At 55.6% G+C, this 16823-nt stretch overlaps 1 protein-coding gene across 1 annotated transcript in view; it reads left to right on the top strand.

The window, feature by feature from the left end:
- The window catches only part of SLX9 (SLX9 ribosome biogenesis factor), a 35831-nt gene that overhangs the window by 7167 nt on the left and 11841 nt on the right, over window positions 1-16823 (top strand). The window contains 1 exon segment of the mRNA XM_017888682.1: window positions 12702-12770. Within this exon segment, the coding sequence (XP_017744171.1) occupies window positions 12702-12770 (69 nt within the window).

Raw genomic sequence — 16823 nt, 5'->3', positions numbered from 1 at the left:
AAGCGCCAGCTTGGCAGGGTGGCAGGGGTGCCCCATGGGTGGGGCCCACAGACCCTCAGAGGAGCAGCCCCACAGGCGGAGGGGCTTGCCCTGGTCTGGAGGCCACAGCCCCTTTTCTTCGGGCTTCCGAGGTATCCAGGCGCCTCACTGGGCTCCTTTGCATCTTGGCTGCTCCTCACCATGTTCCTCCCTCTCTCCAGGAACAGTTCTGTTTTTCTGGTGTGGTCTCCTCAGCTCCTGATTGGCTGGTGCCCTGGGTCCCTACCCCCCCAACCCTGGGCTTGTGCTGGGGCCTGGGCCCAGGGCAGGCCCATGTCATGCAGATACTGCATCCCGTGACTTGGCCGCCACCCCTCAGTGACCCGCCTGGCTATGGAAGTGAGGTGGCGGCCTGTGGGTGCCTGTCTGCCTGGATTAGTGCAACATCAACTTCCCAAGATGTGTCTCATCGTCCTTTCCCTGGCCTGAGTCAGAAATAGCACTGCATGCCGCATCTCTGGCCAAGGAGCCGGGTGGCCCAGGGGAGGGGTCTAGGCTGTGGCCCATCACTTGGTGGACATCCATGTGCCCATCTGCGCCCTTCTGTGTTTTTTTGAAGCCCTTGGGATCCCAGCTCGCCCAGAAGCCACATCTGCCCCCAGTTCCCTTCCTGTGCCCTGGGGCCTGCCTTACCATTACAGGTGAGCCCTGCATCCTGGGAGGGACCCTCTGAGCTCTGCAGCCTCCTGCCATGGGAGGAGGAGGGCATGGGTGCAAGGCTGAGGCTGGCCCAGAGTCCCCTCCCGCCCCAGCTCTCTAAGACCCTCTGCACCTCCCCAGCAGGACTCCGCTTTGCCTGTGGGCTGGGTTGTGCATGCAGGGGCTTTGTGGCAGCCTCTGGACCCCATATCGAGGCTACAGCTCCTCCGTGTCTGCTTTGGGGGTGGCGAGGGACCTGTGGCAGAGCTGGGTTGAGCACCCGTCTCCTGAGCCTCCCCCAACACAGTGCCACCTGCTGTGCGTGCTGTGCAGCCCACTCTAGCTGGCGCAGTGAGCTTGTGCAACACCAGAGCCTGGCAGCCGGCCGGGTGTCCAGTGGTGGCTGCATCCTCCAGCCTTGGGCACGGCGCCAATCCTTGGCATCAGGCAGTCCGGGGAGCTGGTCGTGAAGCCTTGGGCATGGTGCCAATCCTTGGCATCAGGTGGTCCGGGGGAGCTGGTCATGCAGCATCATGTGGTCCAGGGAGCTTGTCCTGGAGCATGCTTAGAATTGGATTTCTAGTTCTGTGTTCTTTCATACCAGAAAATGAACCCACCTGTTTTCAAACAGGCACTCGGGACTCAAGCGGGGCGAGGCCTGGCGTGGACTCAGAGCCAGGTGGGGCTCGGGGCCCCAGGTGGGGCTGGGGGCCCCTTGAGCAGAGGGTGGAGGGAGGCCTGTCACCATTGCTGGAGAGGGAGCTCACAGCACGGTGGATGGCTTTTGGGGGCGTGGGGACCATGAGAGGCGCTGGTGGGGTTACAGGATTTTGGAGGTGTTGCTTTTCTGGCCAGATACCTGTGGCCGGTGGCACCTTTGCTCGAGTTTTGCCCAGGGCCGCTGGGCTCGTTTCACCCACTTGGCCTGGCAGGCTGTGCTAAGCTTGTGCTACTGCTACTGGCCTGGATCCCATGGCTCCAATGGAGACTGGAGTCGGGCATGGAGTGGCGAAGGGTGTGTGTGAGCAAGCGTAGGGTCCGGCCGTTGCAGGCCAGCGCCAAGCCACCCGCAGCCCCTGCCTTGGCTTCCTCCCAGAGCTCGTTGGTGCCCAAGGTCCAGAGGGGCCCGAGGTGGCAGGGCCTGGGTGTGTGCACACCCGGCCAGGCCGTGACAGCGCCTGGGCTCGGCCCCAACCCCACTTTGAGATTGGAGTGGGTGTTGGAAGCAGGGAGAGGCCAGGCGGCAGGAGCAGGCATCTCTGAGCCTGCAAGAGTGAGAGTGCAGAGAGGCTGGGTCCCCGGCCCTGAGGTGGGCTGCTGCTTGCTCCTGCTCCTGCTGGCTCTGGAGCATGCAGGTGTGGCTCCCCTCGCACAGCCTGTGGCCCTGCCCGGGGCTGCTCCTGATCTGGGAGTGGGTTGTGGGCCATGGGCTGTGGGCCCTGGACCTAGCTGTCAGGAATGTCAGGCCTGGCAGTCACCCCAATATGGGGTGGACCCTAGGGACACAGCCCAGGCGGTCCTGCACATAGGCTCCTCCAGAGGAACCCGGCACCCTTGGCCAGGTGGACACACTGCTGTCCGGGTCCCCAAAGCGTGGCCCCAGCCCCACCTACTCCCCAGAGCCCTCTGTGCAGCAGCAGCAGGCCAGAGCGCACCGCGGGGCCAGACCTGAAGCCGCAGAGGCCTGCTCTTAGATGCCGGACAAAGGACACCCACCACCACCGTTGCTGCTCTGACAGCCACTCCTGCCGCCTCCGCCTGCGCCTTCCGGCTGTGTACAACCTGCTACTGTTCAGTGGAACACATCTGCAGGCGTGTTGGACTGGGTGACGAGGCCACCAGGCTGTGGTGCAAGGACACCCGGAGCTCCTGCACCCGGCCCTCGGGCAGGGCTGGCTCTCCCAGTCAGCACAGGGCGATGCCCAGGTGATCGTACCTGCTTAGACGCCACTCCACCCCCAGGCACCTGCGGTGGAGGGAGCCACCTTGGCTTCCTGGGCGTCCCTCTGCACGGGTGATCTGCCCAGCAGAGGGCAGCAGAGCTGTGTCCTTTTCAGGTCAGCCCAGGTGTGGGTCAGTCCCGGGATAGAGATGCAGGCTCTCCCTCCTGCCTTGCACAGTGGAGACTTGGGAAGTCCCGGCTCCTCATCAGACAGTACAGAATGCCTTAGACTCTGGGCTTACACGGTTGTCTTCAGGGATTTTGTTTTTTTAAGAAAACTGGAAAATGGCGGAAAGTGAACCTTGCCCCACCCTGCCTATGTCTCTGAGCTTGAGTCCCAGGTGCCTGTCTGAAAACAGAATGGGCTCATTTTCTGCTATTTTCCAGTATCTCAAAAAAAAATTCCTTTTTTTAAGACCTTTTTCTACAATTGTGAAGTCAAGGATATGACAGAAACCATGCAGAACACACTTGTTACTTATATCTACTCCCAAGTTAAAATAAGAACAAACCGACGGGGAGGTTACGTTGGAGATGCCTCCGTGGAAGTGAGGCTTGGGGTCAGATGGCCTTGGCTCGGCCGCAGCTCCCTGTGTGTCGTCTGCCTTGGCTGCGTGGTGCAGTGGCTGGGAGTGGGGCGCCTTCTTACCTGCACTCCTGTGGAGGGTGTGGCCGTGCTGACCGGTATGTTGGGAGCCCAGTGACTTGTTTCTTAGGCCGGACATCCTCATGAGCCATGTGTTGCTGAGATGCTAGACCAGGGGTCAGAGGCGTGGCCCACGCCAGTCCATCCGGGAGCGTGGCCCTGTTGGTGGCGCTTCTCAGGCCCACGGTCACGTAGTCCCATGGTGCCACGCTGAGGCATTTGACGTGGACCAGACAGAGTGCTGTTTCCTCCCATCTCTGGGAGTCAGGAGCCAGCCAGGGCCTCGGGGGTTCTAGCCTCCTGCGCCTCGTTGCCGGTGTCCTCAGGGTTTCTGCAATCAGCTCCTTCACCTGCGGAAGGAGGGAGTTGGGGACTGCTGTAGAACTGCGATGGGTTTATCCTCGTAGAACTTGGGGCACAGAGACCGGCCCAGGCAAGTGTGGCCGGCACCTGCCTGAGGATCACAGGGACTCCAGCTGGTGCCTGTCCTGGAGCACGTGACGGCGACTGGGCACACGTGTCGTGGGCACAGTGCAGCCGGCTAAGCCTTCGTCGGATTAAAGTTGCCAGTTGGATTTAAAGGTCTTAAAAATGGTTCAAACACACAGCAGCAGCAGAACACACAGGAGAATTCCCCTGGGCTCGACCAGTCTCTCTTGTGCCTGTGTCTCGTGGCCTGGCTCCTGTTCACTCAGCTTGAGATGAAACCGCGGCCGCTGCCATACTGGGCGCAGAGGAGCTCCCATTGCCTGATGGCGCTGAAGCTCACAGCCATCCACGGGGCCAGCACCTCGTGGCATCGCGCAGGGAGACAGGAGAGAGGCAGGGAGAGTGGGCATGGGTGGCCCTAGCTTGCCGCAACAGCCCCGGAAGAAGCAAAGGGACAGGCTGTGGATGTGGCCCCTTGCCCATCCTGTTCAAGTCCCGGCTCTACCATCTGGATCCAGGGGCTGAGTCCTCAACGCACAGGGTGAACAGCCATGTCCTTGCCCACCGTGCCCCACTCACCGTCATGCCTGTGGCTGAGATTTGAAGGTTAGAGATCAACCTTTTTTTTTTGAGACGGAGTCTTGCTCTGTCGCCCGGTCTGGAGTGCAGTGGCCGGATCTCAGCTCACTGCAAGCTCCGCCTCCCGGGTTTACGCCATTCTCCTGCCTCAGCCTCCCGAGTAGCTGGGACTACAGGCGCCCGCCACCTCGCCCGGCTAGTTTTTTGCATTTAGTAGAGACGGGGTTTCACCGTGTTAGCCAGGATGGTCTCGATCTCCTGACCTCGTGATCCGCCCGTCTCGGCCTCCCAAAGTGCTGGGATTACAGGCTTGAGCCACCGCGCCCGGCCAAGATCAACCTTTATCTAGAATTACTTTTGTAGAAAATAACCTTTCATAATTGAAAAAGTAGCGCATATGCACACATTGCAGAATAGGCAAATATGCACCATTGGGAGATAGAAGCCAGGCCCTGCCCCTAGAGCCGCCCGAGCGCGCCGTGTGGGCACCATCTCTCGCTGCCCGAGGGCACTGTGTGGGCACCGTCTCTGGACCACACGTGTTCTTGCCCAGGCCTGCTGCCCGTGCTGATCACTAACTGGGGCGGGACGTCTCAGGAAAGGCCCTTGCCTTAGCTAGCAGCATCTTCAGGAGCCCTTGCTGCTCCATGTCTGAGCAGGGTTCGCCAGCCGTGTGTGGCCGTTGTGGGCCGGGCCTGTCTGGATCTCACTGACTCACTGAGGTCCCTGGGCAGCCGTCTTGGGCTTGCGCTGCTCGCCACCCGGGAAGCTCGGCCACTGCCTTTTTCTGTTTGCCAGACAGCAATCGGCAGCTTCCCTGGCCGCTCAGGGAGTGACTCCTCTCATCAGAGCTGTCTGCTGTCAGGGCTAATGTTTAAGTTGTTTCTGGAACTTTCACATCAGAGTATGTGACCCAGTCACCTTGGACCTGGCCTGGGGGTTCCCAGGAGCCGCCTTCCATCACTAGAAGGTTGGCCCCAGGGCCCTCCTTCTCCCCTGCAGATCTGGCCCCAGCTGCTTCAGGACCGCCCTCCCAAGGGGCATGCTGTGCCCAGCAGAGGTCTTTTGTCTCGGTGGACAGTTGGGGTTATGTGGCCCCGCGGGACCTTCCCTCGTTTGGGGTGCTGCTATGTGGGTGTCCGTGTCATGTGCTCTGGGCGCCCTCCTGCCTAGGAGACGGCGGGGCGGTGTCTGAGCATGTGGGTTGCTATTTCTAAACCTGGCACTTGGAGCTTGGTGGCTGGAGCTATTTAAGGCTCTCGACATGTTCTGTTGGTGGGGCCTGGCTGGTAGCATCCTGCTGAGGCATCCTGCACGTCACTGTCCTCCTCGACAGCTGGGGTGGGAGGGCAGCTGAGTGTTTTCAAATGGAAACAGGAGTGAGCAGGGACGGGCTGGGGCCCTGGATGCCACTGTATTCTGGGCATGGCACTCATTCTGTCTTGCAGGCACTGTCCTGAGGCTAGGAGGTCCCCAGGGCCCTGCCTCTGGCAGCCTCCCCCTTGGTACCCCACCTGGTGTGTTTTCCAAACCCCGCCTGGGAAGGCCCAAGCCGAGCCTGTGCAGCAGGCTCTCTTGGTTCACTCCTCAGACCCTACTCCTAATGGGAGGTGGCAGTGAATGCCCTCCTGGCTACAGGGCTCTCCCTTCCCCTTTGGGCGTGTGGCCGGCCTGTCACGGTCAGGGGCCCTGTGCAGCTGTGGGTAGGACCCGTGGGCAGCCGAGGCCTGAGCACTGTGATTTTCTGATGTGCTTGTCCTAGGAGTAGGCAGGTCGTGGAGGCTCTTGTGAGATTCCCTGGGGGGGCCCCCAAACCAACTGAACCCACCAAGTGCTGCACGTGGCTGTACCTCTTGGGGCAGGACGCCTCTAGGTGAACAGCCACTCCTTCGGGCCCCATCCCCGGTGGTGGGGCCCTGTGTCCAGGCCTCGGGAGCCTGTCCTGTGTTGACTTAGGACTGAAGCAGTCCTCAGGGGCCCCCTCCTTTCCAGGTAGGACGGGTAGTTTGGGCAGATGCCGAGGACACAGGCCAGGTGTGTGGGCAGGAGGCCAAGAGAGCCCTCTGGCCCCGCAGCCCGGGTTCCTCGGTGCAGTCACGTGACCTTGGCACTCTGCGTTTCAGTGTCCCTGGGTAGCGCCACCCCTCAGGGAACTCTTGGCCGTGACTGCTCTTTCCTGCGGCGCTGTTGGTACTTTCCTCGCTGCAAACCTCAGCCGCACCCCAAGGCCTTGCTGAAGCCCTCAGTCCCAGTAGCTGTGGATCCTTTGGCATTTTCTGCATCACCACCGTGCCATGTATGGGGATGGTGGTGGTTCTGTCTCTGGCTTCTCCGTTCTTAGGCCTTTGACATGTTTCTCTTGCCTGGTTACCCTGGCTGGGAGCTCACAAGACAGCAAGAAGCCGCACTGCCCGGAGTACCGCATCCACCGCTGGCTGCGCTGCCCATGGGGGTTCTGGAGGGTCCTTGTGGGGTGAGCTGACATTGGGGGTGGGTATGGAGTGTGCAGGGAGCCTGCTGCCATGTCTGTGGAGAGAATCCTGTGGGGTTTGGAGCCCACGTTTCTTATTTGTATCAGCTCTGTGACACTTGCAAGACCAGATCCCGTGGACTCCACATCTTCTGGTCGGTGGGTTGCTGACAGGATCAGAGGGGCCGAGCGTTCTGCGGGCGCCGTGCACAGGCTGTCTCCGGTGCTCCTGGGGACCCTTCTCTCAGAGGCCCTGTCTCCCAGGCCACCTTCTCTCGGGGGGAGTGTGGAGCCCCTGGCTGGGGTGGATGGTGTTGGCTGGAGGGTGGGGACTGCCCGACATGGTACTTGGGGAACTCTGGCCATTGACAGATTTATCTGTGATTTTGAATGCCCACCCTCAGGTCCTGGGAGAAGGGAGTTGAGGTGAGCCATTTCTCTTTCCTGAGAACAGCAGAGGTGGGCACAGGGACCGGCGGTGGAAACATCCTCCAGCCCTGCAGCCTGGGTTCCTCAGTGCAGCAGCATGACCTTGGCGCTGTGCGTTTCAGTGTCCATGGGTAGCGCCACCCCCCAGGCGCTCTTGGCTGTGACTGCTCTTCCCTGCTGTGCTGCCGGTACTTTTTCCTTGCTGCAAACCGCGGCCGGGGGTGTCTGCCGATGCGGACCCTGGATGGCAGTGCCTGGTTTGTTCCAGTTTTGTTCCAGGATGCTGTCTTTGACCAAGACAATTTGTCACCAATATTTAAAAAGGTCTTTGAGTATTTCTTTAAAATGGACACCTGATGACAGACACGTAGTATAAAGAAGGAAGAGGCTGGGGACGGTGGCTCCCACCTGTAATCCCAGCACTTTGGGAGGCCGAGGCAGGTGGATCACTTGAGGTCAGGGGCTCGAGACCAGCCTGGCCAACATCATGAAAACCCCATTTCTAGTAAAATAGAGAAATATCTGGGTGTGGTGGCGCCTGTAACTCCAGCTGCTCCGGAGGCGAGGCAGGAGAATGGCTTGAACCTGGGAGGCGGAGATTTGCAGGATTGTGCCACTGCCCTCCAGCCTGGGCGACAGAGTGAGACTTCATCTCAAAAAAAAAAAGGAAGAAAGCTTGGAAAACAGAGAGGCAGGGGAACCTGGCCCTCCCACTGCCCTACTCCCGGTCCCCTGTGCTCCTGCCGCTTCTCCCCTTGGATGCTCGCCCACCAGTGCTCCCAGGGAAAGCTGTGCTTTCACCAGCGTATTCCAGCAGCACCGCCTCTTCGTGAAGTTGTGCAAAGTGGCAAATGATAGATATTGTGAAAAACTCAATGCACACTACCCTTGAGTGACAGCCTCCCCGCTGCAGACGTCTTGGTCTATCTGCTCCTCTCCTTTTTTTTTTTTTTTCTTTTCAGAGGCGGGGGTCAGTGTCTTGCTCTGTGGTGCAATCTGGGCTCACTACAGCTTGGACCTCCTGGGCTCAGGCAGTCCTCCCCACCACTTCAGCCTCCTGAGCCGCTGGGACCACAGGCACACGCTGCTGCTCCCAGCCCCCTATGTTTTTACAAGTGGGGGTGTGTCTGCCGCTACTGCTTCCCTGGGCTGTGTTCTGGGGCAGCCTCACATCACGGCTGCTGAGGTTTTGTTGTCCGGTGCACCCAGCTGTATAGGGAGTGTGGGCCGTCCTTGTGAATGTAAAGACATTTGTAGACCAGACCGCAGTGGTGAAGTTGCTGATCCAGCTTGATGAACATCTGACACTTCACAGGCGTTGCCAGGCTGCCTACTGCAGACACCGCCGGGAGCAGCACCCAAGTCGGCCTCCACCTGCAGCCGGTACCTGTGGAGGATACGGATGAGGTGTCTGCCGACGCCTGCCTCGTAGAATGTGCGGCTCTTCGTCAGCAAGGCTCCATTCAGCCTTCATTGCTGTGAGCTGTCTGTATGTGCCTTTTCCTGTTTTTCTTTTCAGCTGTTGATTGGTTTGAGAAAGCTATGTAGGAAGGAAGCAATCTCTTTTGTTAACTGCAGATGTCTCCCCCTCGTTGGTAGTTCTTTTGAATTTGTTCATGTTATTTTTTTCTCTGCAGAGGTTTAAAGGTTTTCTGTAGCAAATTCTGTGTTTTGTGTGTGTTTTGTGGCCCCTTTGTGTTCTCTGCAGTGCTTTTGTAGTGCCTTTTTAATGTATTTGGTCCATCAGGACTTTATTTTTGTGTATAGAGTGAGACGGATGATTCCCACTTCATTTTTCCCCAAACGGCCTGTCTCGCGATACATTTCAGCTTGCATTCACCCAGAAGGCGTGGTGAGGAGAACCTCAACACCGTGAGATGCTGCTGGCATGTGCTGCTTCATCTCGTGACCTGGGTGGTGGTGGCAGCATCTGAGCGGCTCTGTAGGCCACAGCGTCTCCCGGCACCTGAGCCCGAGATGAAGCAGCACGTGCCAGCAGAGTCGCGTCTTGTGTTCTGTGCCTGAGCCTCATGCAGATCTTTGTGGGGTGAGAATCATGGCTTGTTGATGGCGTGCACGGAAAAGCCAGTCTCGTGCTGATTTTCCTTAGGGTCCGTCAGAACACGTGCCCCGTGAACCGCGTCACCCTACAGCCCAACTCTGGTGAACCTGGTTCTGTGTCTGCTGACCTGGTGAGGGCCGGGAACCAGGTGAGCTGCCTGCAGCGCACAGGCTTGCTGTGTGGCTGCCACATGTGGTGTCCTCCACTGTGCCTGGTTTACTGCATCTGTTCCCGGGACCCCTTTGTTAGATCAGAGAGCCCAGGCAGCACCGTGGCAGCTGAGAAGGCCGTGGTTCTGGCGGGGCAGTTGGCTTGCCCAGGGTCCCCAGAATTGCACTTCCAGAGCACGTGCCCTGGCTCCTGCGTGGCAGCATCTCACCTTCACTTTTCTTGTCATGGGTTTTTAGGCAGCCTGTACCTGAGTGTGTGCCCATCCCTCTCTGTGCGGAGCCATTCAACTCATGCTGCAGATTTCTGCTGGGTCAGCCGGCATTCCGGGGACCAAACCCACCCCCAGGGCTCCGTGGCGAGTCAGCTCAGGGCTGGTTTCTAGTCACTCCCCGAGGGCAGGGCCGAGGCGGGATCTTCCAGAGTCAAGGGTTAGAAAGGCTGTTCCTCGAATGGCCCTCGAGTCCTCCTCAGAGTGCCTCCCACTGGACTGGAGGGGCTGTCCCACACGGTCCGTCCCCACACGCTGCGTGTGAGCCGGGCACCTCTTTGCAGGTCGGCTCCGTGGCAGCTGCATCCTGGGCTTCTGAAGACTCAGGCGAGGGCATGGCTTCTCATCCTCCTCGTCTTCATCTCCACCATCCATCTGCCCTGTGCCTTGCAGTCCACCTCAGGTACAGGCGCTGTGGCAGCCAGGAGCACCCTGGGTACCACTGGGTGGCCCCAGGACCCAGATCGCAGGAGCCACCCTGTGGCTTTCACCCTTTGGGCTTGTTCACTGCCAGTAGCAACAGGTGACCCCAGAGGGTTCCGCCGAGTGTGAGGAGGAGTGGATGGCACCTGCAGCATATTTCCCCACAGGGAGGCTCTGTCTTGGGGTGGGTCGCTGTCTCGGCTTTGGGGGGGGAATGAGGGTTTGAGCACCTCCTCTGCCTTGGCCTCGGGGGGGATCCTGTCTCAGTTTTTGGGATGGCGAATGAGGGGTGTGAGCACCTCCTCTAGCCTTGCCTCAGCCACTGGCTGGGGTTTTTTAAGGTTCAGTTTAATGGGGACTTGCCTGTCTCCCCTGACGCCTTTGAGTCATGGACTGAGCGGGCCAGAAGGAGTGGCAGTGTCTGAGCCGCCTGTGCAGCAGGTGGCCTAGTGTGTGAAGCAGACAGGGCACAGGGCGCGGAGGAAGAAGCCTCTCTGCCCAGAGCGGGAAGCCGAGGTCACAGTCCTTCCAAGTGTGCACCCTTCTGCAGCCTCAGCTCGGCTGACTGGTCGATTCTGTGACGTCGTGTTTTTACCATCAGCTCTGGCTTGGTATTCCTGGTGCCCACTCGGACGGCCAGGCCCCGTGTGAGAAGCTCAGGCTGGGATGACGTGCCTCAGGGGTGGCCCCTGCTGCTGTCATTTTGTCACTAATCAGACGTGTTTGGTGACCTTCCCCTCGCATAGCCACTGGGGCTGTAGTGCTGGCGCTGATGGGATCTGGGTTTGGGACGAGGCACAGGACAGCAGCGGCTCTAGACACCCTTGCTTGAGTCCCAGCATCTGCACTCCCAGCCCAGCCCTCCGAGCTGGCATTTCTGCTGCACTCACAGGAAACTCCTGTGCTTCTGCAGACCTGTGGGAGCTGTGTTGTGCTGGCCTTGTTGTGGGTAAATTTAGAAACCAGAGTAGCTCGAGCTGACTTCACACTGTCCCCTTCACAGGTGGGGGTGCACCCACCTGCCCTGTCCCTGTGGCCCTGGGCCCACGGAGGAGAGAGAAGCAGAACCCGCAGGGCGAGCCCCCTCTGTAGCTCGTGAACACCCGTCAGCCCATCCAGAGGCTGGAAGGGGAGGAGGCATGAACCTGTGCCAGGGCACTTCAGCGAGGGCGCCTTGGGCCCAGAAAGCAGTGGGAGCTGGGGGTCGTGGGGCCACTGCCAGCAGTTCCAGGCAGCCTCTGCTCCGGCTGCAGCATTCCAGGCCCTCTCCTCCTGCAGGAGTAGCGTGTTTGGTTCCTGTTTTCCTGGTGCCATGGCAATGGGGCTGGGGAGCTCCCTGGGGCCAGAGCCGGGAAGGGTCACTGTGCTGCGTTCCTGACCCGGCCTGCGCCCAGGCCTCGTTTTCTTCATTCCGACACGACACAGGTCACTGTCCGGGTCAGTTTCCACTGGTCTTAGATTCATTTTTCTTTTGAAACAATTTCAGAGCTCCAGAAAAGCTGCGGAATCAGCCCCTCCCCTTTGTGGTCGGGAGCGAGAGGTCGGGGATGCAGTGGAGGAAAGTAGGTCAGCCCAGGCACACCGGGAAGCCGTGGGAGGGGATCAGATCCTGCAGGAAGGAGCCCTGGGCCTTGGAGGTTTCACACCAGCTCCCGAAGTGAAGTCTGAAATGCTGAGCGCAGCGACTGCCTTTCTCCAGGCAGGGCTTGCTTCTGCTTTGTTTTTCATTAGACGTGGTGGATTTGTTGGACAAGCCAGGAAGGTCTGCATGCATTAAAAGAGAAATTGGGAGATGTGTTCTGGGGAGAATGCGGCGGAGGCTGAACCGCCTTGGAAATAGTTCAGGCCGAGGAAACGGGGATGCCTTGAGTCCCCTCTATTTTAGAGCAGACTAGAGTCGGAGATGCAGCGCCCAGTGCCCTCTCCTGCTGTCCCCACCTGCATGGCCCTGCAGGCTCATCCCGCCCCTACCCCATTCCCTGAGCAAATGAGGCTCCTTTCCCCACCTGCCGGGCAGGTGTCTGAGCTCCATGTGGACCAAGCACAGGGGCACCTGTGGAGTTCACTTTTGGGGACTCCCTGAGAGGGCCGCTTTGTGGGATCCAGGGATGGAGCCTCTGGTCCACTGAGCACGTCATCAGGCCTGGCAGGGGGCAGGGAGCAGGTACATCGCTGGGCCTCACGTGACCGTGCAGGATCTTGGGGATGTCTCCGTAGAGGCCTCTGCCCTGTTCGTGGCCCCCTTCATGAGCTGTTGGGTGTTCCTGCATGGCTTTGCCGTGGCCTGCCCTGACAGTCATTCGGGGCATGGGTGGGGAGGAGGCCTCCGTGTTGGGACACCTGCTTTCCGGGGCAGGTCAGGAGTAAGTGGCCAGGCCATCACTGCGGGGGGCCGCTGCTGAGAGAGCCTCCCAAGGCCGGGTCGAGGCATGCTGCAGGTGCCCCTGGTGCTGCCCAGAGCCGTGGAGCCTGAGAGGCCGGCACAGGCCAGACTAGTTGCAGTGACTGCGGTGGCTCCACCGTCAGAACCCGCCCCAGCCCATTCTCAGGTCATGGGGGTGCCACCTGGACACGTTTTCTCACTCCCATGTTCTCTTTCCTCAGGTGCAGAGGCCAAGACCGTTTTGCCCAAGAAGGAGAAAATGAAGCTGAGGCGTGAGCAGTGGTTGCAGAGTAAGTCCCTGCCTGCATCTCGAGGCAGCTGCCGGCCCAGGTCCCATCCCGTGGGCCCTCCTGTTCCCACAGCCACACGGTCTGGCCTTCTACACCAGCCACACTCCCTGCAGGGTGCCCAAGGGGATCTCCCAAGACCCTTTAGAGGCGGCTGTGGGGGCCAAAGGACAGTGGAGGCACAGAGAGAGTGCCATGGAGACTTGGCAGCACGGCCGAGCCGGTCTGGCCTGTTACGGGTGGCACTGCCACCCCATCCCTGTGGGTACCTGCAGAGCTGGGCTGCCTCCCTTTGGAGGACGGCCTTGGGAAGCTGCTGCTCTCGGCTCCTTGTTTGTAAAAATTACCTATTTTTGTTCCCCACTGTGAAATTTTTTATTATGGAAGTAACCTGTGCTTGTGGAGTCTATGGTTCAGAAGTGCCTGCAGTGGTGTGTGAAATCCTTTCAGGCCTTGCCCGCGGTGAAAACAGTGTCTGCGCATAGCGATGTGGGTGTGGGCAGGGCTCCTGGGGGCCCCAGACCCTTTCAGGCCCGTGGCTCCCTCTTTTCTGAGGCTCCACATGGGAGGTCGGCCTTGCCACGTGCTCGCAGCCGCGCATCTCCGAGGGCTGAAAGCCACACTTCCCGCTCAGGTTGTTTTGGAGTATCTCCTTATTTTTCATGATGCTGGATATTTGCCCGTGTTGTTCTAAGATTGTTTCTCGTCAAAATTATCTTGTATTTTTTGGTTATCTTTTTAGTGTGACTCTGCTGACTTTGTGAAATTAATTTGAAATATTTTCTTTTTTATGTTCTCCCACGTTAGAGTATGATCTGCTTTATTTTTTCTTTGGAGGTTATGTTTTTCAGAGGTCGGACGTAGAAAACTTGGTCGGTTTATTTCGTGATTATTAGTTTTATGGTTTTGATCCCTTTTTGGATATTTCTCAGGGAAATGATTCATTCCTCCATTTTCTTTTTCACAGTTCCTAGCATAGCTGTGAAAGTGGGATTGGACGGACTCCTGGACTGTGGCCTTTTGGACCCTGATTTTCTAGGCCATAATTCTTTGATGATGTGTAAATTTTATTCCACAGCTCTTGGTCCTTTTTTTTCTTTTTTCACGACTTGAGTCAATTTTGGCCACTCATGAAATGATCGAATTTGTCTGGGCACGGTGCCTCATGCCTGTAATCCCAGCACCTTGGGAGGCTGAGGTGGAAGGATCACCTACACCCAGGAGTTTCAGACTAGCCTGGGCAACATAGCGAGACCTTGTCTCTACAAAAAATGTAAAAATTAGCCAGATTAGGTGGTGCGTGCCTCTGAGCCTCTAGTCCTAGTGACTTAGGAGGCTGAGGTGGGAGGATCGCTTGAGCCCAGGAGTTTGAGGCTGCAGGGAGCCATAATTGCACTAGTGTACTCCAGCCTGGGCGGCAGAGTGGGTCCCTGTCTCTAAGTAATATTAATAATCAAATGTAGTCAGAGCTCAATCTTTATGTGTTAGTTGGTTTCTTATTAAATATTCTATTTTCTTTATCGTTCTTTATTTGTATCCCCCTTTCATTTCTGATTAAGAAGTTTTGTCTCTTCCATTTAATAATTAATGTTTAATGATCAGTTCTACTCTTTTGTCTTCAAAATTATTTGCTTTTATTTTGATCATTCTCCCATTCTAGCTTTTTTTGGGTTTCGGTTGCTCTGCTCATCGGTTTATATATGTTTTGTTCAGGAGTGAAAGGCTGTAAGTTGTCTCTAAATACAGCTTTAGCTACATTTCCCAAGTTACTTTTACTTTGTATTTTATTATGAAAAATTTTATTTAGGAAAGTGGGAAGAATTTTATAGTGAATACCCTATACCCACCATACAGATTTTATAATCTTTATTACATAACTGTTCATCTAGCAATTTCTGTCCACCTACCAACATGGGTTTTTTAAAATGCGTTTCAAAGTAAATTGCAGACATCAGTACACTCCGCCCCAAATAATTCTTCTAGAATTTATGGTGCTTTTTTTCTTTTTCTTTTGAAGATTGTATTTACATAAAATGAAATGCAGATCGTAAGTGTGCCATTCAATGATTTCTGACAAATGTTGTAGACACCTGTGCAGCTGAAATCCCGTTCAGGTTACGGACCGTCACCACCATTCCTGGCAGTCCCGCGCCCCTCCGAGTCAGTTACCTCTTCCACCTGCCCCAGAGGTAATAACCACTGTGTCATCCTTTCTCGTCCACAGTTGAGCTTTTCTTGCCTTAGACTTCGTATAAATGGAATCGTGTAGGATGCACTCTTTCTGGGTCTGGCTGCTTTTGCTCAGCGTAATGGTTTTGAAAGCCGTCCAGGCTGCATGTAGCAGCAGTCCATGCCTTTTGATTGCTGAGAAGTATTTCATTGTGTGAATACACCATTGGTTATTCACTTTCCTACTGATGGGCACCTGGGCTTTCTTCCATTTTTAGCTACTATGAATAAGGCTGCTCTGAACATTCTTTACAAGTCTCTTTGTGGATGTGTTTTCGTTTCTCTTGGGTAAATGCTGAGGAATGGAATGCTGGGTCATAGGGTAGGTGTATGTTTAGTTTTATAAGCAGCTGCCAGACGCTTTTCTAGAGTGATTGTACGTTCATGCTCCCACCAGAAGCCTGTGAGAGTCCTTGCCCCGCAGCTTTGCCAACACGTGGCGTGCCGTCTCCAGCCTCGGCTGTCTGGTGACCATGAAATGGTGTCTCACGGTGGTCCTCATTTTCACTGCCACGGAAAGCGCGTTTTCATGTACTTACTGCCCGTTTGTGTTTCAGCGTCAGTGAAATTCATTTTTCATGAGGCTTTTTGCCTTCTTATTATTGAGCTCTAAGAATTCTTTGTGCTGGAGTCCAGTCTCTGGTTGGATATGTGTTTTACAGATGTTTTTTTTCTCCCAGACTGTGACTGTGACTTGCCTGTTCATTTTCCTAACTTTTTTTTTTTTAAGACAGAGTCTCGCTCTGTCGCCAGGCTGGAGTGCAGTGGTGCGATCTCAGCTCACTGCAACCTCTGCCTCCTGGGTTCAAGAGATTCTCCTGCCTCAGCCTCCTGAGTAGCTGGGACTACAGGCGCACACCACCTTGCCTGGCTTTTCTTTTTTGTATTTTTAGTAGAGATGGGGTTTCACCGTGTTAGCCAGGATGGTCTCGATCTCTTGACCTCGTGATCTGCCCACCTCAGCCTCCCTAAGTGCTGGGATTACAGGCGTGAGAACTTTTTTAATAAACGGGGGTTTAATTTTGAGAAGTTTAATTTATATTAGTTATTGTGTGTGTATGTATGTGTATGTGTGTCCTATTTGAGAAAACTGCGTAATCCCAAGTCATGAAGATATTATTCCTCTTCTAAAAACTTTATACTTTGAACTTTCATATTTAGGGTTTTTTTTTTTTCTATCTTGAATTGCTCGTCTGTGTGATGTTAGTGGTTAAGTTCCTTTTCTTCCCCTAATGTGGATATTCAGTTGTTCCAGCACCATTTGTTATAAATACTTTTTTTCCTTATTGGATTGTTTTGGTGCCTTTTTGAAAAATCAGAAAGTCTCATAAGTGTGGTTCTGTTTCTAGGCTGTCTTCTGTTCCATTGATCTATTTGTTGTACCTTAGCAAATACCAAACTATCTTGATTACTATAGCTTTAGCATTAGTCTGGAAGTCAGATAACACAAGTCCTTTTTGTTGGTTTGTCTGTCTTGAGGTTGCTTTGGATATTCTAGGTCCTTGGCATTTCCATATAAATTATTATTAGCTTGTCTGTTTCTTTAAAAACAACAGAAACCTAGTGGGGCTATGATTGGGATTTCATTGAATGTATAGATCAGTTCAGAATTGCCATCTTAGCAAAGCAAATCTTCAGATTCGTGAACGTGGTATATCTCACCATTTAATTTTCATCATCAGTGTTACATAGTTTTAGTGTAGAGGTCTTACATCTTGTAATAAGCTTATTGCTAAGTATTTTTATAGTTTTTTATGCTATCATAAATACAGTTTGTTCTCAGCTCTCTGCTAGTATATTAAAAAACCAACACAACTGGTTTTTTAA

This window comes from Rhinopithecus bieti, unplaced genomic scaffold, assembly GCF_001698545.2.
Source record: "Rhinopithecus bieti isolate Rb0 unplaced genomic scaffold, ASM169854v2 scaffold_18153, whole genome shotgun sequence".
Lineage (NCBI taxonomy): Eukaryota > Metazoa > Chordata > Mammalia > Primates > Cercopithecidae > Rhinopithecus > Rhinopithecus bieti.
The sequence above is the reverse complement of the archived record's forward strand: the minus strand, read 5'-3'. Positions and strand labels throughout refer to the sequence as shown.